At 33.6% G+C, this 26,850-nt stretch overlaps 1 protein-coding gene across 1 annotated transcript; it reads left to right on the forward strand.

Annotated features, from left to right (window-relative positions):
* The first annotated feature begins 1,484 nt into the window (after positions 1-1,484).
* On the forward strand, positions 1,485-25,743 carry LOC143255191 (uncharacterized). Its single transcript, XM_076510460.1, has 4 exons — positions 1,485-1,667; positions 14,925-14,962; positions 18,959-19,531; positions 24,330-25,743. Exons 1-4 carry the CDS (start codon positions 1,613-1,615, stop codon positions 24,570-24,572), a joined length of 909 nt encoding a protein of 302 aa, XP_076366575.1. The 5' UTR covers positions 1,485-1,612; the 3' UTR covers positions 24,573-25,743.
* The last annotated feature ends 1,107 nt before the right edge of the window (positions 25,744-26,850 follow it).

Genomic DNA, 26,850 nt, shown 5'->3' on the forward strand with positions numbered 1-26,850 from the left:
TGCCTGCGCCAGTCGTTCGTAATTTTTAAGAGATTGGCAACAGAAAAGAGAACTAATTTATATTCGGGGTACTCTTACCAGTGAATAGTGAGACTGATCATCACATTGAACTGTTCTCATGTTTGAAAGAGCATTTACGGTGATGGGACTCCCTAACTGCCAGATCATAACAGGCCCGGGCCATGGATCACGAATCTACAGATACGCCAACCACTAGGCCACGCTCACCCTGTAGAAAAAGTTTTTTTGTTTTTTGAATTTCGCGCAAAGCTAAAAAAAAAGCTATCTAGACTATCTGTCCCTAATTTAGTAGTGTGAGACTAGAGGGAAGGCATCTAGTCATCACCATCTACTGCCAACTCTTGGATCACTCTTTTACCAACGCATAGTGTGATTGATTGTAACATTATAACGTCTCCACGGCTGTAAGGGCGAGCATGTTTAATGTGACGGATATTTGAACCCACGACCCTCAGAATTCTAGTCCAGTACCCTAACCACCTAACCATGCCGAATCCAGTAACAAGAATTCAGTTGTCGAGAATCAATTTCTTCGTTTAAAAAATTTCTGGAAAAGCTACATATAAAGCTAAACATTGCCAACCCTAATTTTGAGCTGAGACTAGATTGAAAACAATAATCAATATCCATAGTAGTAGTGCAGTCAACAGTACTTACAGTCAATTCATATCTGACCGAATAGTTGGGTTTGACTGTCGTTCTTATAACACACTCATAGCCCTGAAGTACAGACCAACTTTTTTTTAGTAACGAGCTGGAGTCCTTGGATTCACAGTCTGAGCACAAACACCATCAGAATCACGTCTAACACTCGGAAATATCAGAAAAACATTTCCACTAAATATTTGCGAATTAGATTGATGAGTGAGGAGAATTAATAGTGAACCATTGGTTTGATATATTTCACGTTAAGTTGTTTTTTTTTCATTCATGTCAATAAACGGGAAAAATTCGATAAATAGCAACAATCTAAACCTTTCTTAGTGCATTTCTTTCCCAATATGTAATTAACCTCGATTAGTCAATTGATCCTTTCAAGTTCATTGATATTTTGTTTTGTCAAGGACTAGACATTTCACACATTGCTAATCTTGTTGAAAAACAACAATAGAATATTTTATAACTATAATCTAATATAATTTTCTTCACGGTTCATTGTCAAGGTCTAAATCCTTTCGTACAGATATTAGGCGGGTCAAAGACGTATAGTTTCCAATACAGCCATTACACTCTACTAGGCCTAATGGCAACAGTTTTATTTGACTCCTCACTTCTGTGCATTAACTCCACGAAATCTTTAGCCTAAAAAAAAATCTCATATATTACTTCATAACATATACGATCAACCAAGTGTACCGTGTGTTATTATTTTTGATAACAGGATAACAGAAACAAACCCTGGTAATAACAAGCTAGTTCTCAGTGAAAGGAATCTAGGTCAAGAGAAAAACACCAATCGTAAGATGCGCATGTCTGGCTTCATATGCAAGTCTAAACCTTTGGATCATCGTACAGCCATGTACAGACCTAGATTAAATACAGACCTAGTTTAAATAGTCTCTTTTACCAGTAGGTCTTCCAAACATCTGCCATGTTTATCGACACCGTTTATATCCGGCTTCTTCTTGTCACGCTTTTGTATACAGGTAGGCATTCAAACTGTATTTCGTTGCGACTAAATATGTATTCAACTTCTGAATACAACCAATATTTAACATCTTAAGCGACATCTGGTTTAATATAAATATATACCATTCCTTGAGATAGGTACAGATCTTTTCTAAAAACGAAAAAACAATTATGGTTGTAAAGAGTGGGATGTTGTTGTAGAATAAGTTTTGTGTACCAACTGTTTTATTTACTAAATAACTTTAGAATTTTTGCGACAAGAATGCTTCATTATTTACAGGAACGTAAATAAACGACAATAAAATGCTAAATTATAGGTATATAGGCAGTTTCAATGATTTTTATTTAACTTTACAGACCACCGCAGACTGATTGAGAAACTGCATGCGTTGCGATATCTAATAAAACAGTTCACGACCTTCTCGTAGCCAGTCAGTCACCCTGCAACATTAACATTAACAGAGCGATTGATTTCGTATGAAGAACTCATAAAACACCTTATGTCCGCATTGAATATTTTTTAACTATGTATGCATGGTTCATTCAAATTCAAGACGTGTACTGGGCGAACACGTACCTAAACTTATACCTAAGACACAAAACACCTTTTACATATAATGAAACAATATCTGGAGTTTTATATTTGATTTCAGTTAAAGAAAAATATATCCTAAAAACGATATTTATTTTTAAATGCATTGTTTGATTGTTTTTTAAATTCTGCGCAAAGCTACTCGAGGGCTATCTGCGTTAGCCGTCCCTAATTTAGTAGTGTAAGACTGAAGGGAAGGCAGCTAGTCATCACCAACCACTTCCAACTCTTGGGTTACTCTTTTAGCAGCGAATAGTGAGATTGTCCGTCACTTTATAACGCCCCCACTGCTAAAAGGGCGAGCATATAAAGGGATTTTACTTACTAAGATAATCGACTGTTAATGACCCTGAAGTTGTCAGATGTTACTAACACATAAAGGATGTTGTTAATGAGCACTGTTGTAACAATACTGATGTTCCTACAGATACTATTATTTTCATGTTAATATACCTATGGTTACCGTTGATACCATATTAGCCTACCCACAGATACTGTTAATATCATGTCAGTCCCTATCTACCGACAATGTTGACATCATGTTAATCAACTTACAGACACTGTTGATACCTTATAACTAGCCCACATCCAATCACTGTTAATACTAGTTAGGCTACCTACAGATATGTTTTCATCTTAGACAAGGTACAAACACCGCTGATTTAATATTTGATACTACGCTAGCCTAACTAACATTATTGATATCATTGTAATGTAACTGTAGACACTACTAGTATTCTTTAAGGCCACTTAAAGAAACTGTTGATAATTATTAGCCTACCTGTAGACAGTGTTGATACAATAGTAGCCTATTCGTTTTCAATTATGAATAGTTCACAAGACCAGAATTGTTAAAAGATAGGAAGTGGCAGTACTTGTTGAAAGTTTCATGTTAGTATGTAAACATTAAAAATATTTTTGTCATCATTCTTGTGAATTAACCATTTTCTGACGTACAGCATCAAAGACTGAAAATTTATACATAACGCATGTATCTACATATATATCTACATACATATACGTATGTTCATGACAAGATATATTTAGTACCACTATTCCTATATACACACTCATATATTCATATATAACTATCGATATATTATTGTTAGATACACTTACTAAGCTCTTACTTAAGTCAAGTGTATTCTGTTTTTACACACGCACAACATTGACGATAATCAGCCGTACAGATCAACTGTTGATCAAAATACCTAAATCTGATCAGATTATTTTGGCAAAGAGAGATATAGTGAAATTAAGACGATAACATAAAAAATAATCAAGGTTTTTATTTACTATTTGCGTGACGAAAAATGACACAACTATTCCAACTATATTACAGAACTGGTCTTAAGGCAGAACGTGTCTTTGTACACAAACACGCATAAAATAAAAGCTACTGTACACGGAACACGAGTGATAGTATTAAATACCTGCATTCAGTGTAATAATACTCTATTTACATTAACTTCACGTCGCAAATACCGGTAAGAATGCATCGTAAAATGTATCTCGTGAAATACTTAAGAATAACCGAGTGAGAAAAAAAATCGCGTGGCATAATTCTCTTTCAGAAAACTCTATACTGGGGACAAAGTGTGCTACGACTTTTACAGCAGAACTGAGTTATTGCCTTGTTACCAGTTGCCTTTAACGACTGTGTGCTAGTGTAGGTTTTAAATGTTTACAAGGGTGTTATATAGAGACATAAAATACCAAAGAGATGGCGATAAAATAGTTCCTTTCTGTGTCTCCAGATATCTATGAAACGTTTTGGGACATAAACATTTCCGACAGTTCTTTGTTTTCAGAGTTACGTTTAATACAATATTAGGGCTTTTCGAATAACGAGTAGAAAAGTCGCTTATACACAAACTAGTTGGTTAATTCAACGTGTCAGTCTTTAGCCATATCCGGAACGTTTTGATTTCAATCGATGTATTTTCGAATTCATTAATCACCAAGGTAACGAATCTCTGAAAGAAGCGTGCCCTTGGTTATTACCTAATGCCCTTCATATAATGTTCGTTCACCTATATTTTAAATAACAGCACTGTCCCTGGCTCACAGCATCGTCTTTAAGACCGGTTTACACAAGGTCGAAGTTAGGTACATGTTCAGACTTGGATGAACGGAATTCGCGTTATATGTACGAAGATGACCTAAAGTTTGAATTACGTTTGTCTCGCAGGCAGTAGAATAAAAAAAGAGTTACAACCTTATATACTGTCGCAATGTGTTCGGCACTGACACATTAATGACACTATATGGAAATCTTTAATAATGTGAGTCAAAAACACCCTCAATATTTCTCCGCATATTCAAGTTACATAATATTGTTTCGAACTATAACTTGTGATATACGTCTCATTCGTAACACCAGAACAGTTTCCACGTGAGCCATTTATACCGAAAATTCTCTAAAGACACAATCAAAATATTGTTTTCTGGTGAGACGAGATTTCTTTTAGTCGCAAAGCAGTTAGTATAATGCCAATGTTATTTATCCTTCTTAACACCAGAGAACAACTGGAACTTTAGGGTTAACCAAAGAATAGGAAAATGTAGCTCCGAGTTTTACTGCCACTGGTGTTAACTTTATCTTTAAACAGTGTTTCATTTTTGCACTGAATAATTTGTATCAGAAAAATTAAAAAGTATAAAAACTTATAATATGGACCCGAACAAAGATATAAACAACATGAGTCAAACATGAAAAAAATTATCCATCTATAATCTGAACCCGAACAAAGATATAAACTACATGAGTCAAACATAAGAAAAACCATTCATCTATGATGTGAACTCGAACAAAGTTCTAGCGTCACTAATTGTAGGTTTATATCAAATAATTTATTGTTTATGTTTGTATTTATTTATTGGGCCCGGCATGGTCTAGCGCGTAATGCGTGCGACTCGTAATCCGAGGGTCGCGGGTTCGCGCTAAGCATTCTCACCCTCCCAGCCGTGGGGGTGTATAATGTGCGGTCAATCCCACTATTCGTTGGTAAAAGAGTAGCCCAAGAGTTGGCGGTGGGTGGTAATGACTTGCTGCCTTCCCTCTAGTCTTACACTGTTAAATTAGGGACGGCTAGCACAGATAGCCCTCGAGTAGCTTTGTGCGAAATTCCCAAACAAACAAACAATTTATTTATTGTATTCTGTAACCTAATTTGTTATAGATACTAACAGATCCCAGTAACATTGAACTTCTATTTTATATTACTCGCCGATGCTTCTTCAAAAATCAGTATCTGAGCTATTAGAATTTGTTTTCCATATATACTAGTGGAATAAAATCAATCGATTTTCGTTATGTTGAAGCAAATTTGAATACGTTGCTTAGGCTTAAGGAGAACATGAATACCAAACTAGAAGTAAAAAGTTATCAAATAATCACCAGGATAAGATAGGACTGGAAAATGTTCAAAGGTTTATCTTATGGAATTAACTGCTCGTGCATGTATGGTTATTACGTGTTCTGGTCTCACCGCCGTGTGAGGTCTATACAAGTATAAAAATTCTATCTTTTCAACATTTTACTTTCAAATGACATACCACTAGAGACTGTCCTATTTTATAATAAGCTTTTTGGTATTCACAGCTGTCAAGATGGATAGTTTAACACACTCGTTTTACAACGTGTTGATCAGGCTTTCATATGCATGATGGCTAATTAATATTGTGTACGATCTGCTACTGGGACAATCCCTATCGACAACATATGTAAGTCTGCATGGATTTTCTCACAATATATAACGACCAACGATATCATCAGTTTGGTTCCTAAAATTTTAATTAGCAATAATTAAAGAATTGCATTAAGAGTACTTCAGTGTAATTAATAAATATAAGTGAGAAGATGTGTTTTATAGTTACCGCATGACAGTTATCAGTCATATTACGATGACAGAGAGTGGCCATGTTAAGAACAACGTGCGCAACCTACATATGTGTAGTACGTTTTTCTATATGTATATAACACACTGGGTGTATCCTCCATGTATTATACGTCTCCTGTTAAAACTACGCGTGTATGATCTTCATACATGATACACTTCCTGTTAAAACACAGCGTTAACATGGTTTGTATACTATAATATCTTGCTAAAACACAGCGTGTACATCCTTTATATATTACACATTACCTACTAAAAACTCAGAAACGACACCATTTATGCATTGCAGTCTCATATTAAAACACAGTTTGCACATCTATTGTATATTATATATATACAGCTAAAACACAGAGTCGACACTATTTATTTATTATAATTTAAAATACAGCATCTACATCCTTTACATATTATAGTATTCTGTTAAACACAGCACCTACATCCTTTACATATTATAGTATTCTGTTAAAACACAGCATCTACATACTTTACATATTGTAGTATCCTGTTAAAACACAGCATCTACATCTTTTATATATTGTAGTATCCTGTTAAAACACAGCATCTACATCCTTTATATATTATAGTATCCTATTAAAACACAGCATCTACATCCTTTATATATTATAGTATCCTATTAAAACACAGCATCTACATCCTTTATATATTATAGTATCCTGTTAAAACACAGCATCTACATCATTTACATATTATAGTATCCTGTTAAAACACAGCATCTACATCTTTTACATACTATACGTTTCCGTTGTGTATTACGTGATGTTCGTCACCAGAGCTCATGATTCGTGCGGTTATACATTGTCTTCTACCTCGTCTGGAGTTAGCTTTTAAAATAAACTGTTTATCAAGTTCTCTTATGGGTTTTTTTTTTAAAAAATAAATGCGGTCAATTTACGTTTTTGTAGACCCTTTTCATCAGGAAAAACTGTACAAAATGTGGGTTTCAAAATGAATTGATTTTTAAACAGTAAGTGTATATATATTTATAACTGCGTTTGAAAGAAATGTATTTGTTTCTAGGTCAACTAATTCTCGAAATAGATGTCCACGGTTGAACTGCTTTCCACGTTAATTTGTAACATAATTGATTTTTTTGAAGAAAATATAAAGTAGAACTGAAAACGCTTTTTTGCTTACGAACATAATATTTTTTATTTGTAATTTCAATAGTTTATTTATAAGAATAAATTCTACGAAATTTGAATTTTAAGTTCAATAATTATGTGGTTTCTCAGAGCTAATATCTCAAATCTTCTTTTCTATAAAATAGTAAGATTTACACAGACGTAAGTCTTGCTAGCTTAGTGCGCAGAATTGGTAACCTATTCGTTTGTTTGGTTTGTTTTGAATTTCGCGCAGAGCTACACAAGGACTATCTGCGCTAGCCGTCCCTAATTTAGCAGTGTAAGACTAGAGGGAAGGCAGCTAGTTACCTCCACCCACCGTCAACTCTTGGGTAATTCTTTTATCAACGAATAGTGAGATTGGCCGTAACATTATAATGCCCTCACGGCTGACAGGATGAGCATCTTTGATGTGACGGGAATTCGAGCCCCCGACTCTCAGATTACGGGTCAAGCGTCTTAACCACCTGGTCAATCCGGGCCTAGCCTATTCGTAAAATTCATAAATAGACTTCGAAATCGTCACGATTAATATTACCAAATTTATGTAAAGATTAAGCATTTCTTTCGGTTGTAAGAAATGAAAAAAAAACTTTCCTTTCTTTTCATATTATACAGTAGCTATAGTTCGGAATTTTGCATAATGGTTATTGCTGTGTTTCTATTTGCATTATGTATAAACACTGGTAAAAAAAAACAACTAAATAAAACTTTATGGAATGATGTATTAGAAAGTTTGTACATGTGAAAACTGATTATAAGTAAAATAGTTGGGCTAACTGGTGTTTAGAGTATGTTGATACTTCAGTGTTAAGTTATTTCTAAATATCAACAACATTCCAGTTTCCAGTTGATTCACAATGAAAACAGTTTGTTTACTTGATAGAAACGTTTCTTTTGAAAGCTACGCAAATGGTACTGATTCTTTTGTAATCTAACGAACACTTACAAGTTTATTTTGAAAGCTAACCGAATAATACCATAATAATTTGAAGGCAAACCTAGTAATGGTAGTTTTTTTGAAGACTAATCAAATAATATGTTCTTTTAAAAGCTAACCAAGTTAATCTAGTATCTAAGGTTAACTACATAAATTATATCATCATCTTTGGAAGGATAACCAAATTATACTAATATTTAAGGCTAACTAAATGACATCATTTTCTTTTAAAGGATAATCAAATTATACTAGTAATTAACGCTAACCAAATGATGTCTTCTTTGGAGGAATAACCAAGTTATATTAGTATTTCAGGTTAACCAAATGACATCATTTTCTTTTGAAGGATAACCAAGTTATTCTTGTATTTAAGGTTAACCAAATGACATTTTCTTTCGAAGGACAACCAAGCTATAATAGTACTTAAGGTTAACTAAATGACATCATTTTATTTGGAAGACTATCGAAAATATATACCTGTCAAAGTTCGCGAAGCAACAAAAATCTGCTACAGATAAGTAATCAATAGTTGACATCATTGTTATTATGAGATAACATCATATTGGATGGTTGAAAATTTTATGACTTCCATGTAAATAAACTATTTTAAACATTAGAGTATGTTATATAAACCAGAACATTGTCACCTTAAATCATGATGCTCCTTTGTTTTCTTGTTAAGTATAAAAGCTACAGAAAGAGCTCTCTGTGCTGTACTCACCACGGGTATCGAAACACGATTTCTAGCGTTATAAGTCGTCAAACATCCCGCTGTGCCACTGAAAGTTACCTCATAATGGAATCATTTCATATGTATAACCTTGATCATGTAAATAACAGTAAAATAAAAGGTGTCGTAAACACTTGTAACAGATATCTAAACAACGAAGCTTATTAGGTTATCACCTAATAACCTTGCCATAATATATAACATGTAACAATTACTGAAATTCGGATCGTAATAAATTACCTTCTTAAATACCAATAGCTACTTTATTAATGTGTTGATTCACATTGTATGAGATTTACAGAACAAAAAACGAAAACCATTCAGGCTAAAAGGGAATGTTTAGGAGTTCTAACGAACAGATGAAAGCTGTATTATTGTTACTTTTAAATTCTGACTAATTTATAGCACGCAAGCTATTCAACCTCTCAATCTCAATTACACATTTTCCTCGAACAAGCAACTGCCTTAAGCTGTTTGGAGCAACGAAACTTCTCAGCTACATTAAGTAAGGAAACGACCCTCTGCTGCTCTCTCCTGGCCCACATTTTGTAGGTTATTATTCTCTTTTGTTTTCAAAGAAAATGTAGTAAACTGTCCTTCCTGTTTCCTAGTAACCATAGTAGTAATGTGGGTAATAAAATAGTTTCAAAGCGTTTCGCCGAAACGACTGTTTTATAAAATTATGATGACGAGAAACACACTTGAAGTAAAAAAGGTATTCTAAAGATGGCTGGTATGGGTATTTCAGCTTTAATTAAAATAAAGTACGGAACAACCTTCTTAGGTCATCTTCGGGTAAACAAAAAGAGTTAGCAACGCTGTTCTGTAGTTTATTCGAATTAAAGTTGAAATACTCATACCAGCCGTCTTTATAATACATTATTTTATGAAATCATTGTAAAACCATTCTATTTATATATGTCTAACATTTTTAATGTAATTTTGAAAAATAATGTTACTGAATTTATTTATACTTTCGTGATGACGAGAAACTAGCTTGAAGTAAAAATGTATCTCAAGACGGCTGGTTTTTTTGTTTTTTTTAATTTTGTGCAAAGCTACTCGAGATCTATCTGCGCTAGCCGTTCCTAATTTAGCAGTGTAAGACTAGAGGGAAGGCAGCTAATCATCACCACCCACCGCCAACTCTTGTACTATTCTTTCCCAACGACTAGTGGGAGTGACCGTGACATTATAACGCTCCCACGGCTGAAAGGGCGAGCATGTTTGGTGCGAGCGGAATTCGATCCCGCGACTCTCGGATTACGAGTCGAACGCCTTAACACACTTGGCCATGCCGGGCCCAAGACGGCTGGTATGGATATTAAAACTTTTACCAAAACAAAGCAGATTACACGTTTGTTTTGTTGAATTTCGCGCAAAACTACACGAGAGCTATCTGTCCCTAATTTAGCAGTGTAAGACTAGAGGAAAGGCAGCTAGTCATCACCACCCACCGCCAACTTTTGTACTACTCTTTTACCAACGACTAGTGGGAGTGACTGAAACATTATAACGCCCCCACGGCTGAAAGGGCGAGCATGTTTGGTGTGATGAGAATTTGAACCCGCAACCCTCGGATTACTAGTCGAGCCCTTTCACCACCTGGCCATGTTGAACCAGCAGAGAACAACGTTTCGACGTTCTTAGGTCATCTTCAGGTTAGCAAAGAGAAAGTTTTCAATTAACCCTTGCTGGGCACAAGTTTTAGGGACGAGAGTATAACCAGTACTGATTGTAGAAGGCGTTGCAGCTAGATGTTAGATTATTAATTAGTATAGGTATAAAGGTGTTCCCTTATGTTGGTTTAATTTTGGTTTTAGTTCTTGTATAAAATCTTCTTTGATTTTGCATTTGTTTATATTTGTTTCCCTACTTAGTATATGGGTGTTTTCTATGGTTATGTTGTGTTTATTTGAATTACAATGTTCAAAAACATGTGAAAGTATTTTTTTTGTGTTATTTGAATCTGGTTTCCGTTTTTCTGCTTGTTTCTCTAATATACAAATTGTGGCAGTTATTGTATTGTATTTTATAAATAATGTTGGTGTTGTGTTTGTCAGTGTAGTTCTTACATAGTATAGTCTTTAGTTGTGTACCTTGATTTTTGAATATGTTTGGTGTTTACTGAAGTGTTGTGTTTTGTTATAAGTTTTCTTTCAAATGTTGGTTATTTTTCCGCTGATGTCAGAATATTTTGTATGCGGCAGTTTCTTGGATTTTATTATTGTTTGTTAATTAGTTGATTTAAGTGTTTACGTATAATTTTTTCCACGGTTTATGGATGAAATTTGTTGATGTTGATGAAGTGTTGTTTTATTTTGTTTATTTCATCGTTAATTTTATCAGGTGAACATAGTTTTGTGGCTAAGTTTATTTAGTTTCTTAATATGTTGAGTTTTTGTTTTGTTTTATGTGCTGAGTACCAGTAAATGTATAGTCCAGCATGGGTGATTTTTCTGTGGATTTTTGTTTTGAATTGTGTATCGGTTCTTGTGATCTTGAGGTTAAGAAATGCTATTTGTTTAGTTTTTTCCTGTTCACAGGTGAACTTAATGTTATGGTGTATCGAGTTAACGTGATTAAGAAAACTAAGTATGTGTTCTGTAGATGTGAATCCAGCAATTGTATCATCAACATACCTGTACCAGTATAATGGTAGATGTAAGGCTGAATTGATCGCTTGCGATTCAATCTGTGTCACAAAAATGTTGGCTAGAACTGGTGACACGAGACTACCATACTTTGGCCATTTATTTCTAGATAGTTTTGGTTATTGAACATAAAGTTACTTTTGGTGGTAGTTAATTCTGTAAGGGTTGCTAAATGGTTGCTACGGGTGTGCATCAGTGGGTTGTGGTCATGGATATAAAGCTCTAAAGCTACCTTGCAGGCTTCAGTGGTTAGGACTTCTGTAAAGAGGGAGATTACATCAAAACTGACCATTAAGGCTTTATGGTTTAGCTGATTAAGAATATATTTAAAGTTGAAAGAATCTTTGAAAAAGGACCCTGCTGATGTTACATATTTAGAAAATGCCCACGCTATATATTTACCTAGGTTGCAGTTAAATGATTTACAGGTTGACTTTATGGGTCGTAGTGGACAATCAGGTTTGTGAGGTTTAGGGCTGTTGTATAATTGTGGTGTGCGTGACTCGGTCTTTCGAAGGTGAGAATAAATGTTTTCTGATTTTGTGTTGTTTTTTCATTTGTAGTAGTATTTTGTTTAATTGGTTTTCATGTGTTTTTGTTGGAGTTGTGTTTAGTAGTTTAAATTCGTTTGTATCTGACAAGAAGTTCATATGTGTTCATTTTAACTATAGCATTGCCTTTATCTGCTTTTAGAATTTTGATGTCGTTATCTTGTTTTAAGTTGTTTATAGAATTAATATCTTTTCATGTGAGATTATTTTTTTTTAGTTTTCTTTTCTGTGAAATTATGTTGATAGCTTTGTGTGAAATGTTTTTGAAAGAAGTTGTTTAAGATACTATTTTGAGGTGTTTCAGGAAAATAGATGTTTTCAATTATTCCTGGAAATATAAGTTGTTGGTTGTTGATGGAGTTGTTATCAAAGTTGTCTTCTTTCTGGTGGGGACCGGCATGGCCAAGCGTGTTAAGGTTTACGACTCGTAATCTGAGGGTCGCGAGTTCGCATCCCCGTCGCGCCAAACATGCTTGCCCTTTCAGCCGTGGGGCGTTATAATGTGACGGTCAATCCCACTATTCGTTGGTAAAAGAGTAGCCTCAGAGTTGGCGGTGGGTGGTGATGACTAGCTGCCTTCTCTCTAGTCTTACATTGCTAAATTAGGGACGGCTAGCGCAGATAGCCTTCATGTAGCTTTGTGCGAAATTAAAAAAAAACAAAAAACTTTGTGGTGATTTTTTTTCGTTGTTTTGTTTTCGGTTTGTGTGGTTGATCGTCAACCAACCTCCTAATTAACAGATTCGACCAGCAGTTAAGCAAAGAGTGATACATTTACTCAACAAAGGACTCAATTTCACAATAACACTTAGAAATATTCCATCCATCGAAATGAAAGCCTGCCTGAAAGACCTGACTAGCAGACTAGTGATGCATTCTACACACACATACAAACAACCACCAGAAAGAAGACAAATTCGAAAACAATTCCATCCACAACCTATCTTTCCATGTAGAACTTAAAACATCTATTTCCCCGAAACACCTCAACATAGTATCTTAAACAACTTTTTCAAAGAATTTTCACACAAAACCATCAACATAATTTTACAGAAAAGAAAACCAAAAAAACAACCTCGCACGAAAAGATATTAATTTTATTAGCAACCTAAAACAATACAACAACATTAAAATTCTAAAAGCAGATAAAAACAATGCCTTTGCACTCTTGTCCATAAAACATATGTCCGACAACAGTCAGTTGCAAACTCTCTCTTTGTTAACCTGAAGATGACCTAAGAAGGCCGAAACAGTGCTCTCTGCTTTATTTTGGTAAAAGTGTTAATACTTATACCAGCTGTCGTGAGACATAACTGATACCTTTCCACGCTCATCAGGCTCAGTAAAAAGGAATAGAATATCAAATTAGAATGGAAAGGAATGATTAATTAAATATAATATAACTTTTATAATTAAAAAATATTACACAGTATTTGAATATACCAATTAATGAAACACTAAAAATATCTCATTCCTAGCACGCGATGATTAATTCCCTTACATAGTGGAAAACCTTCAGAACAAATGTAGATGGACCTCTCAAACGCATTGCATCAATCAGAAGAGTTCTATTGAAGCAACTTTGTCAATTAGGACTTTTAATGAGCCTCAACAGTAACTGAACACGAAAACACTTAATATTAATTGATCAAAAGGACAGAACGATATATCAGCAGTGGCATCATTACAACAAAGTGGACACGTTTTAGGTCCAGACAAAGAACAAATTTCACTTTCACAACTGTTTACGAGTTACCTGTGTCCATTCACCGATTTTTCCATTTGAATGCAAACGTACACATAATTAGAGCTTCCGTCTCTATTATTGTTCATTTCGAGTCAGAAGTGCTACTTTGATTTATACTAACATGTAATATGCTTCAGTTAGAAATATGTAACATATTTTAAATCCTTGACTAGGTTTCAGCTAAAGAAAATAGCGCATGCAATTTGATGTTTTTCTTAGATTTTTATAGAAACTTCACGTTGATTGTAAAATTTGTTCGTCACGTTTAATAAAAGGTTTAACTTAGGCTAGTACTAAAACAATTCAATTTTTATTAGTATCTTAACAACGCTAAAATCAGGTATTCAATTTCCCTCGCTTTTACATATAATAGTATTATCTCAAATGTACAAAATAAAAATGTGAATATAATACAATTAGAAACAGTTGAAATATATGTTTTTATTTAGAATTTGCTCTCTGTTCTTAATGAGTAGGCACCACACGAATACATATGTTGTATGTGACAAATGAACATAATATGTGTAAGAAATGAGAATGTTTCTTTTTCTAAATGGATATAGACTTGCTCATGGATCATTTATCATGTTATACATTTTTGTCATTTACCAATATCAATGGTGAGTCTTTTCATATGTTTAATTTAAAATCAAATAGTAGAAATTTAACAAGATTTTAACTTTTCAGTTACTAAAAAGGGAATAATGTGAAATTTTGTACGAGTTTCAAAGAACTATAGAACTATAGAACTAGGAAGCCAAATACTTTTTATAGATTAAAATATGTATACATATTCAGTAATTTAGTTTGTTGTTGTTTACACAACCTTGGATGATTAAAGATTCAAAGCAGAATTTTACCTAAAAACAATATAACAATAGATAAACCAACTTGGAGTCCTAACGTTGAATCTTATAAACGTTGAATTTATTCAGTCATTAATGTTTGTAGGATAAGTTTGATAAGTATCACTAATTCCTCAAGATTTTAGTAGTGAAACTAATATAATTTTTTTCCAGTAAGTTTACTCTCTCCGGACTGTGTTTCTCAACATGTGGTAAGTGTGAAAATCTCTCTCTATTAACTGTTCATCTTAAACAGGTAATTCAATTAGAAATGCACATTAGCCTTATTTTGAATGATGTGCCCAAAATTGTACCAAACTTTATACGTAACTGTTTTTACAACTTAACATCTGAGAATAAAAAAAATACGTATTTATAAACATAAATCTGTGAACGAGACAGTATGTAATATATTGTGTAAGATAATATATGGAAGAAGTTTCTATACTTTGACATCCATTTATCCCTGAGAGTTCACTGAAAAAATGAATTACAGTGACAAAACATTATTTCGTATTGATTGATAATGATATTTTTAGGATATTTTTTACCGCTGTTGTGTTTTACCGCTGACTTTTTATATTCCAAATCTAACAAATCATTTATATCTCGATAGGAAATGATAGCTTGGCATTACATAAGGGATAACTGTTAGTTTGGTTTATTTTACATTTTATTGTGTCTTTTTTGTACTGATTGAACAATTTCAATTACATTTCACTTAAAATGATCTTACTAATAGAATACTGTTTTCTGAGACTTACTGATGGGATTGAAAATGGCTATTTCCGAAAAAACAACGTTTGTTATAGCTTTATTATAAGTTTATGATAAAGTACCTTCTGCAGACAAAGGGAACGAAACTCAAAAACTGACCCTAGCCAATATCAGGTTAATTATTTTAATATATCGACATATATTTAAAACGAGACTGACAAATATAATGAGATATCAGGAAAGTAATAAAGATATTCATTTTGAATAAATTGTAATTTACTTATGATTTCCTTAAGCTGTTTTATCATAACTTCTACAGAGTAAAATGTAATAATAATAATAAGTCTTGACAAAAAAATAAATTATGTTAGGTTTCTAGAAAATCAACTCACTCGCACCAGTTTTTTCCAATAATTTTCGGTGCTATGTTAAAATAATAAAGATGGCTTTTATAAACAAAATCTATCTATGTAGTTATGTAATATAAATTTGTTAAAATGTCGCATTGGAAACATAACATCTACAATATTTTCAATATTTATTATTCAGTTCACAATGGAGCTATAAAACGAATAGAAGCTCGTTTTTATAATATATATGTCTTGTTCCCACCTGTAACAAAATGTGTTATCTGCTGGGTCTAATGCGGGTAACCGACCTGTGGATTTTAGCATCGTTGGTCTGTAAACTTATTGTTGTTCCACCAGAGGACGGTATATCTATGTATGTGTGATGGTTTTCTTTATACAGTTGGTGAATGTTAATAGCTATGGCTAAAGAAACCATTGTTGGCTTCTCTCCAATCAATAGCTCAAAATTAGCGACAACTATACCCGAGTCTTACTGAGTTGAAGTTTATTCTGAAATGTTGAAGGTAGTAAAGTTAGAAGTACAGTGTTTCCATTAATTAGAATTTTCAATGAAAATGTAGGTATCAACATTAAATGATGAACATAGAACTTAATATTTTCATGTAAAAACGAAAAATGTTTTCGTGCATAGGTTTTGAAAGTAAGTCTGGCATTTAGATAGATGTCCACACTATTTCACTTGACACTTGTTACGCATGAAGATTAATATATATGAAAAGAAACCTTATTGGTAATTTTCATAAACTCTAACCGTCTAAGTAAGTTTCAAAATATACTGCAGTAGCGAGTCAGAAGCGATAACAATGGCGAAGTCTAAACACAAAACAATGCTTTTTGACAACCAATGATTTCATTAAATGCTTAATAGGAGTTTCTGTACGTTGCAGTATAAATAGTAGTAAGCTCATTCAATAACACAAACACTTCACAATGTAAAATAAAGGTAAAGCAATCAGAAACTGGCATTTTAGAAAAAGGTAACACTTTTATGCTCTCCATTTTAATACATTCACTTAAAAGTCACTATGTGACATCAAATAATTAGGTATATTTTTTGCAATTGATTTTAGAGTGGGTAAGAGGGAATCCTCAATAGTCACGGTGGTAATTAAATATCAAATCGTCCAAGAGATAGAGCTAAAAATTGTACTTTAAAATAAAAAATTTATAAGCTATGTGTGTGCTTATTTTAAATAAAAACTATAAGCCATGTGTGTGCTTATTTTAAATAAAAACTATAAGCTATGTATGTGCTTATTTTAAATAAAAACTATAAGCTATGTGTGTGCTTATTTTAAATAAAAACTATAAGAAATGTGTGTGCTTATTTTTCTCAATCAGAAAACTTAATTAAATTGCTTATTAAAATCACGAAATGTATCAGAACAGAGAGCGTTTAATTATCAGTTGTTAGTATTTACTTATGTTTTAACATTAAAGTGATTTTGTTTTCTTTACACCAAGATAAAACTTCCTCTTTGGTGTGTGTAACAACTGTTTTCTCTACCCTATAGCTCGGCATGGCCAGATGGGTTAAGGCCTTCGACTCGTAATCTGAGGGTCTGCGGGTTTAAATCTCGGTCGCACCAAACATGCTTGCCCATTCAGCCGTGGGGGTGTTAAAATGTTACGGTCAATTCCACTATTCGTTAGTAAAAGAGTAGCCTAAGAGTTGGCGGTGGGTGGTGATGACTAGGTACTTTCCCTATAGTCTTACACTGCTAAATTAGGGACAGCTAGCGCAGATAGCCCTCGAGTAGTTTTGCGCGAAATTCAAAACAAACAAACAAACAAACAAACTTTACACTACACTTATACAATCGTACTTCTCCCTCAAGCACTGTCTATTAAACAGTCTAAAAAACATTTTAGTACTTTTTTCTTGCATAAACGTACATAAAAAAGAGAGAAAGAAAGTGATGACACAAAAGAAGAGGGAACTTATCGATTGATCATTAATCAGGATTGGAGATTTAAAACAAAAGTTGTGGTACCATCCACAATGCTGTGTTTTAAGTACAAACACTTAGCTCATGGCTCCGTCATTTCTTTACCAATTTGAGATAAAATTACATTTTGTAATTAATAATCGTAAGTTTATAACAATTTCTTGTTCATTTCCACATTTTACAGTAGTTTAGACTAATAAACAGTTAGCCCCCAGTGGTACAGCAGTATGTATACGGACTCACATAGCTAAAAACCGGGTTTCGATAAGCGTAGCGGAGAGAATACAGAAAGCCCATTGTACAGTTTTGTATTAATTTTAAATAAAAGGTTTTTATTCGATATACCCATAAACAGAATTAAAACGGTATTTTGAAAAAAAAATTAATTTTTAAACAGTCTGGAAGGAAACAAGAAACAATAAAACAAAAAAAGCCCATTGTGCAGTTTTGTATTAATTTTAAACAAAAAGTTCTTATTCGATATACCCATAAACAGAATTAAAACGGTATTTTGAAAAAAATTAATTTTTAAACAGTCTGGAAGGAAACAAGAAACAATAAAACAAAAAAAGCCCATTGTACAGTTTTGTATTAATTTTAAACAAAAAGTTTTTATTCGATATACCCATAAACAGAATTAAAACGGTATTTTGAAAAAAATTAATTTTTAAACAGTCTGGAAGGAAACAAGAAACAATAAAATTCGCTGTAACTATTAAATATATTCTTTATTGGATTTACATGTAAACAAAAATAAAACAGTGTTTTGGAAAGGGGTAATTTTTTACAGTCTGAAAGGCTTCTTTGTTACGAATTTCGCGCAAAGCTACACGAGCGCTATCTGCGCTAGCCGTCCCTAATTTAGCAGTGTAAGACTAGCGGGAAGGCAGCTGGTCATCACCACTCACCGCCAACTCTTGGGCTAATCTTTTACCAGTGAATAGTGAGATTGACCGTCACATTATAACGTCCTCACGGCTGAAAGGGCGAGCATATCTGGTGTGACGGAGATTCGAACCCGCGACCAAGTCTGAAAGGAAAGAAGAAAGAATAAAAATCGCTGTAACTATTATATTTGTTTTTTATATTTAGTGAATTACTGTATACTGTAAATGTCTTCCTATTTAGTATCTATGCATATGATAACTATTTTGATTATTCTTTCGTCAAGCGTGAAGATGCGCAGTTCGTTCTAAAGCAACCAAAGCAAGGCTATGACTCTCCAGTCACGAAAAGACCAGGGAATCTGCAAGTTAGAACAACTACAGAAACCCCTAACTATTATTACTACGATGACGACTATTACGACTACTACGTAGACCATTTCGTAACAACAACAACTACCACAACCACTACAACACCTCCTCCTACAAGACGACATCGCCAATTTGGTCGAGGCCGTCTACGGAACAAATTCCGCCGACCAATTCTTCGAATCAGACCAGTTATTGTTGGAAACGACTACACGAAATCGCATGAAATTTCTCTTCAATCGACTTCAGAAACGACGCAAACACCATCTACTACATTAACTACACCAATCACTGACAAACCTCGTCGTCACTATTCCCCGCGTGGAGATGGCAGATATATTGATTACCTGTCAGACCCCAACCGTCCAAGAGAATTGAATGGCGTAGATCTATCTACCTACCCTTTTTATATCAGCGTGCCAGAAGACATCGACTTCAAATGTGAGGGTCGCCATGATGGCTACTATGCTAGTATTTCCCATAAATGTCAGGTAAGATCATATTCAACATTATTTTCCATACAGAGACTCATCACGAGTTAGTACATTATATTCCTGCTACTGTTATACGTATTTCGAGTCTTGACATTTCAGCTGCTTTGGTCAATTAGATAATTTTTTTTCTAATTCTGTAATAGCTTACAGTGTATATGAACTAAATTTATGAAATCCGTGACTACTGACTCAGTATGCCCGAAATGGCCAGATGTGTTAAGGCGTTTGACTCGTAACCTGAGGGTCGCGGGTTCGAATCCCTGTCACACCAAATATGCTCGCCCTTTCAGCTGTGGGGACGTTATAATGTTACGATCAATCACACTATTCATTGGTAAAAGAGTAGCCCCTGAGCTGGCGATGGGTAGTGATGACTAGCTGCCTTCCCTCTAATTTTACACTGCTAAATTAGGGACGGCTAGCGCAAATAGCCCTCGAGTAGCTTTGTGCGAAATTCAAAAAACAAACTGATTCAGTACTCTTAGTTTTTGTCCATTTCTTTTCTTCCAAGAGACAAATGGAACGGAAGGAATATTGCAGCAGATGATACTACATATCTGGTTGGCTGTAATTATGGATTTTAGGGTTTCTTGTTCCTGTTCCGTTGGAGCGTAAGCAAGCTTCTGATTTTGGGATCTTGGTTGCATTGGTCAAATTCCAATATCCAGCCAGACTAGCATATATCTCATGATTTGGCTGAGAGTACTTTTGACAAGATACCTTTGATTTAGTTCACCAATTTTAAAACTAAGAGTGGTTACGCTCAGATAACTCATGAAAATTCTAAAAACAAACAAAAATATATGATATTTTATAACCCTATCATAGTATAACTTGAAAAATATTAAGAGTTAATTGTAAAAAGTAAATAAGTTATTTAAATAGTTAGAATGAATTAATTGCTCTATCTATATAAATGACAGTTCTTAGAGGTATGGATTATTTATTGTGATTATTCAATTATACTGCGCTTGTCATTTTGGACTTCAATGGTTAAAATGGCATGTCTGTTTATTTGATTGTTTTGAATTTTCGCGTAAAGTTACACAAGGTCTATCTGCGCTAGTCGTTCCTAATTTAGCAGTGTACGGCTAGAGGGAAGGCAGCTAGTCATCACCACCTACCGTCAACTCTTGGGCTACTCTTTTACTAATGAATAGTGGGATTGATTTTCCTATTACAGGGTCTCCACGGCTGAAACGGCAAGTATGTTTGGTGTAGTGGGGATTCGAACTCTCGACAGTCAAATTACGAGTCAAGCTCCCTAACCACCTGGCCATGCCGGGCTCGATGCCATGCCCCCAATTTCAACGTTCGGATACAGTCCTCAATAATTTAGAAGGTTGCGGATTCGAATACCCATCAGGAACGACTAGCGCAGATAGCCCTTGTATTACTTTACGTGAAATTCAAAAAAAAACCAGTAATCTAGAACTAGTAACCAGAGAAAGAGAAAAGCTTGTCAGCCAAAACCGCCGTCTACGCGGTATCCCTCAACCGAATAGTGGGAGTGAGTGTCACTTTAATAGCTCGCTCAAAACTGTAAATCCAGAAGAAAATCTTGGCGGGGGCTTAAACCTTGATTTGGAAATATTTGTATTAAATATCAATTGTATCTCACAGACATTTGTTAATATTAAGTTTAAATCTTGTTGACGGAGTATAAAACACGTTTGTAACCTTCATAAGTCTCCCGCTGACACAACGGTAACTCTACGGATTTACAACTGGAAATCAGGGATTCGTTTCTTCTCGGTGGACTTCCTCAGCAGCTAGCCCGATGTGGTTTTGCGAAAAAAAACACATAAAACTTCGCAAACAAGAAAAAGTACACACTTTATGGAACATTAAACTGACTGATGGATTAAATCAAGTGAAAAACAAATAATTTGGTTAAAGTATTTTAAACTTTTAAGTTGACGTAGACAGCATTGAATTCCGTTTACCACACATCCGGCTTCACATGAAAACCAAAATTCAAATAAATGGCACAAAACAACTTAATAAGTTATTTCAATTCTTAAATGGTGTAAAACAGCTAGTCTATTTCTTTACACAAATGTGTAAAACTGTTAGTATATTTCTTCATACAAACGTGTAAAACTATTAGTCTATTTCTTCACACAAACGTGTAAAACTATTAGTCTATTTCTTCACACAAACGTGTAAAACTATTAGTCTATTTCTTCACACAAACGTGTAAAATCACATAAACGTGTAAAACTATTAGTCTATTTCGACTTGTAAAGGGCAATTAAAAATGACATCAAGAAACTGACCTATTAAAATCTTAAATATCATAAACATTTATAATACTTCAATTTCTAAACAGCAGAAACAGTTCGAAAATGGAAATGGCAATAAGAAACAGTTCTATTTCAGTGCACTAATAGTATAAAGATATAAAGTATACTAGTTAGTTCAATGTAGTAAGCAATCAAGTTTCGTAAAACACTTCGTCTATTTTATTGTCTAAATAAAATACGTAAGGCATATTGTGAATTTCGCTAAGTAATACACGCGAAACATCTTGTATGTTTCATTAAGTATGAGAAATTAAACACCTTGTTTATTAACATAAGTAACATACATAAACATTCTTGTCTATTACGGTAAATAAAACACATGAAACATCTAATATGTTTCAATAAGTATGAGAAATTAAACACCTTGTCTATTCCAAAAAGTAATATACATAAAATATCCTATATATTTCAGTAAATACACAGATGATGTGAAAGAAATATTACTGTAGTTTGTTTTTTGTTTGGCAGCTGTAATGAAGAAATACAATGATAAGTTCTTTTGTCACAAGAAGCTTAAATACGACGTATTTTATATTGCCTATAACGTGAACTTGCTACACGTATTCTTCGAAAGGCAAGCTGTAACAAAAACTACCTTAATAGTTCCCATGCGAATGTTTCCTTTTGTATAATCATGAAGACAGAAAATATAAGTACTTATGGGAAGCTGAGGCGATTGTATATGAATCGTTGTCTGGGTTAGTAATGTACTGTGATTACCTAAGCCTAATTAAGTAATTTTATAGACAAAACTTGAAAACCAGAGAAAATACAGTTTCATGGTTTTGCGTTTTCTTAAAGGATAATAAACTATATTCTTTTTAAACAATACAAATTTGTTGCTGGAAACAAGCCATACGATGTTGTAATTGACACTAGTTTTTGTTCTTTTCCGACATACCTAACAAAACTTTTTGCAACTAATCAATTTGATTTCTTTTTATTTGTGCCTTAACTACTTATAGAGAGTGGTCTGAAATGATTCTTGGTAGCCATTGGTGAAATTCCATATAGTAAAGAGCGGTCATTCATTTAAAACTCTTATTCATACAAGGTAGTTTTAATTATATTTTGCGTGATTATTAATTCAGTATGAATTAAATTATTTCATATATTACTTTCTTTTCTTTCCCAGTTGCTCAAAAGTAAAGTTGAGGAGTTATAACGCTGAATTTCGAGTTTAATACCTGCAGTTGACACAACACATATATAGCATGTTCTGTAGCTAAGAGCTTAAACAAAAATAAACAAATAATACTTTGTTAATGATCTTCCACAGTCTTTTATTTTATCTTCATATATTAACAAATTCTTACACATCACTAAACATGAGAAACTGTTAGGACATATGATAACGACATAATACACTTTTAGAGTGTGTGATAACAACATAAACTTTTAAGATATATGATAACAACATAAGAAAATTTTAGGGTACGTGATAACAACATAAGAAATGTTTAGGGTATGTGATAACAACATAAGAAACTTTTAGGGTATATGATAACAGCATAAGAAACTTTTAGGGTGCGTGATAACAACATAAGAAATGTTTAGGGTATATGATAACAATATAAACTTCTGAGGTATGTGATAACAACATAAGAAATGTTTAGGGTATGTGGTAACAACATAAGAAATGTTTAGGGTATGTGATAACAACATAAGAAACTTTTAGGGTGCGTGATAACAACATAAGAAATGTTTAGGGTATATGATAACAATATAAACTTCTGGGGTATGTGATAACAACATAAGAAATGTTTAGGGTATGTGGTAACAACATAAGAAATGTTTAGGGTATGTGGTAACAACATAAGAAATGTTTAGGGTATGTGATAACAACATAAGAAACTTTTAGGGTGCATGATAACAACATAAGAAATGTTTAGGGCATGTGATAACAACATAAAAAACTTTTAGGGTATATGATAACGACATAAGAAACTTTTAGGGCATATGATAACAACATAAACTTCTGGGGTATGTGATAACAACATAAGAAACTTTTAGGGTATATGATAACAATATAAACTTCTGGGGTATGTGATAACAACATAAGAAACTTTTACGGTATATGATAACAATATAAACTTCTGGGATATGTGATAACAACATAAGAAACTTTTACGGTATATGACAACAAGTTTGAAATAGGACTAGTGCAAAATAGGACTAGTCTGGTTTGTGCTAAAATAATTTCAGTTTTTTTAGAATTATTGGTGCTGTTTCTATTTCAATACATTTTAAGTAACGAAAACGCCACGCACTAGGAAATCGAAGGAGTTTTAGTGCTTTACGCTTATGCACTTAAAAACGATTTTTCTTGAATTATCCCTTCTTAAAAAATAGATGTATTTGTGTTTATATGTTGTATTCCTAAAAAAGAAGGTTTAGATATCGGTTAGTGTTTATAAACAGGTTTGATAGTAACTGAGTAACCACAATGCTCCTTGTGACCTGTTTGTTTGTTTTATTGTCTTTTTCAGTTATTTCATTGGTGTTTCGGAAGGCGGCGTTTTGACTTTTTGTGTCCAAACTATACTCTGTATGACCAGACCACATTCACGTGCCGGTTTGTGAACAAAGTGGACTGCGAGAGCTCCGAGTTATATTACGACCGTAACAATGAACTTTACGTAGAATCCACTGACGTCCCGGAGAAAGAGCGAAAAGAGGAAAAAACGGAAGAGGAAATGGAAGAGCAAAAACAAAAACAAGAATCGAAGTAAGAAAAATGACGATAACTATGAAGATGAGGAAGTAACATACGATGTAGATGATACAGACTATGATGAAAGAAAATGAACTGAGTTTTGATACTAAGTCTCTATTATGTCTGATCTCGATTACATGATGTTTATACACAATATTGTTCTTTCAAGTTCAGTAATTGCTAAGCAAGGAATAGCTTCTATCATCGTTCGTAAAGGCAAAAGTTATACTTAAAAAATGATATATCATTGTATAGATATATATATATATATATACTGTGATTTAAAGACCTATACCTGCACACTGTTTCTTGTGAGAATTTTGTTCTCAAATGTGACCTTAAATAAGTCGCAATAACATCACATATATGGCAAACTGTGCAATATGCGTACTTATAAGCAAGATGGCAAGGACTTGTTGTACACCCTAAGAATATTACTACATTTTATTTTACGTGATGAAATAGTTACCTTTGCTCGAATTACTAATTTACTCAAACATGTACGTTTCTAAAAATATTTTTTAAATCGATGGATAGAAAATAATGACAAAATCTGATGCAAAAAATTGTTATTGTAGAAAACGAAAACATGGTAACGAATTTTAATTTTTACCATCGAATTGAAGTGCTGTAAGAATAGGAAAACGTGTGAACTTGTGCAAAAAATCAATAAATGTTTAGCCTCTCTCTTTCAAAGCACGTGGTTCAAACAGAACTACTTATTGTTTAGAAATCAGTTTCTGAAGTTCTAAAACACACCCACAGTGTTTCAAAACTGCACCAGAAAATAAAAATAGTCGAATGAATGAAATCGCCAACACATAAAAACATGAGACGTCTTAATTTCCAATTTAAATTATATATATATATCTCTATTTCTTAATAAATAGCACCTTGCTTGCTAAAGTTGTGTTCTGTGTTTCGTTTTATGTTGTTGTAAAGTAGATATACTCGTTTATTTATGATATAAGATGGTATCACGTTTCCACAGATTAAATTGTATCTCAAACAGTGGAAAAAGTAATTGTATATCAATGGTACTTATTATTTTCTATTAATACTTTCTATTAATACTTTCTTTAATTGTGATACTTAAAATCTGTTATTTGTTAATGTACAAACACATGTTTTACTCGTGTAAGAGTAATCCTGTGAGAAAACCCCTAATAAATAAAATGTTTACGTGATTTTGTCGTTTCATTTTGTGCAACTGCGTGTGTTTTCCTTTCAAATGGATGATAGTTGGTGCAACAGTTAATTTTTCTCACAATGAAGACATCTCTCTCATGCTTCTGTTACTGGGAAGTGGCACAGTGCCTTATCACTGCTTTTTACTCTAACACTAGTATGTATCACCGACAGTTGTTTTACTTATGGTCGAATAGATTGCCTCTTCACTTGAAAACAGTTTCAAATGTACCAAGACTTCTGGTTCCGTGTTTTCTGTTCATGAGACGGCGTTTCAACACATCCACGTAATGTAATCCAAGTAATCCAATTTAAGTTGGGCCAAGGCAGATTCTTTTCCCAAATGCTGCATTAAAATACGTGTGACAACTATAAATTAATATTTTAACTTTTTGAAAACTTCTGTTAGTACTATTAAAGTAATTCTATAAATAACAGTGGTTATCTATTAGTGTATTCTGTTCTTAGATTACTTATGTACTTAACGGGTTAAAAAGCTATAAAAGGACTCCTATGAGTTAAGAAAGATCTTGAATGTTTTAAAAATGAGATCCAGGAGTAGAGAAACTAGATGGCAGCGGCTGCTTTCTGAAGCGGCTACTCTTAACAGAATTGTATAATTGACTGTCACTTTTATAACGCACCCACAGCTGAAGCGTGTGTAGTAGCATCTCGTCCTTAACCCAAAGCATTTGAAACGCTAGCCATTTAACTAAGGTTTTAAATGTTATTTTGCTTGTTTGTTTTTGAATTTCGCGTAAAGTTACACGAGGGTCATCTGCGCTAGCCGTTCCTAATTTAACAGTGTAAGACTAAAGGCAAGGCAGCTAGTCATCACCACCCACCGCCAGCTCTTGGACTAATCTTTTATCAACGAATGGTGGGATTGACCATCACATTATAAAGCCCCTATGGTTGAAGGGGCGAGCATGTTTGGTGAGACGGGGATTCAAATCCGAGACCCTCAAATTACGAGTAGAGCGCCCTAACCACCTGGCCATGCCGACCCATGTTATTTTGTTTACCTTTATTCCATAAACAAAGATATATGACAAAAAGAATGGTTCGGATTTAAATCGTATTGAACGGTAGTTTCTGTCTGTATT

Source organism: Tachypleus tridentatus, chromosome 7, assembly GCF_004210375.1.
Source record: "Tachypleus tridentatus isolate NWPU-2018 chromosome 7, ASM421037v1, whole genome shotgun sequence".
NCBI classification, from domain to species: Eukaryota; Metazoa; Arthropoda; class Merostomata; order Xiphosura; family Limulidae; genus Tachypleus; species Tachypleus tridentatus.

Bases quoted from the DNA above. Each gene is read 5' to 3' on its own strand.
- LOC143255191 (XM_076510460.1), top strand. From the start codon at position 1,613: ATGTTTATCGACACCGTTTATATCCGGCTTCTTCTTGTCACGCTTTTG. The intron at 14,963-18,958 runs GTAAGTGTGAAA...TCTTTCGTCAAG, and splicing joins ACTGTGTTTCTCAACATGTG to CGTGAAGATGCGCAGTTCGT. The intron at 19,532-24,329 runs GTAAGATCATAT...TGTCTTTTTCAG, and splicing joins GTATTTCCCATAAATGTCAG to TTATTTCATTGGTGTTTCGG.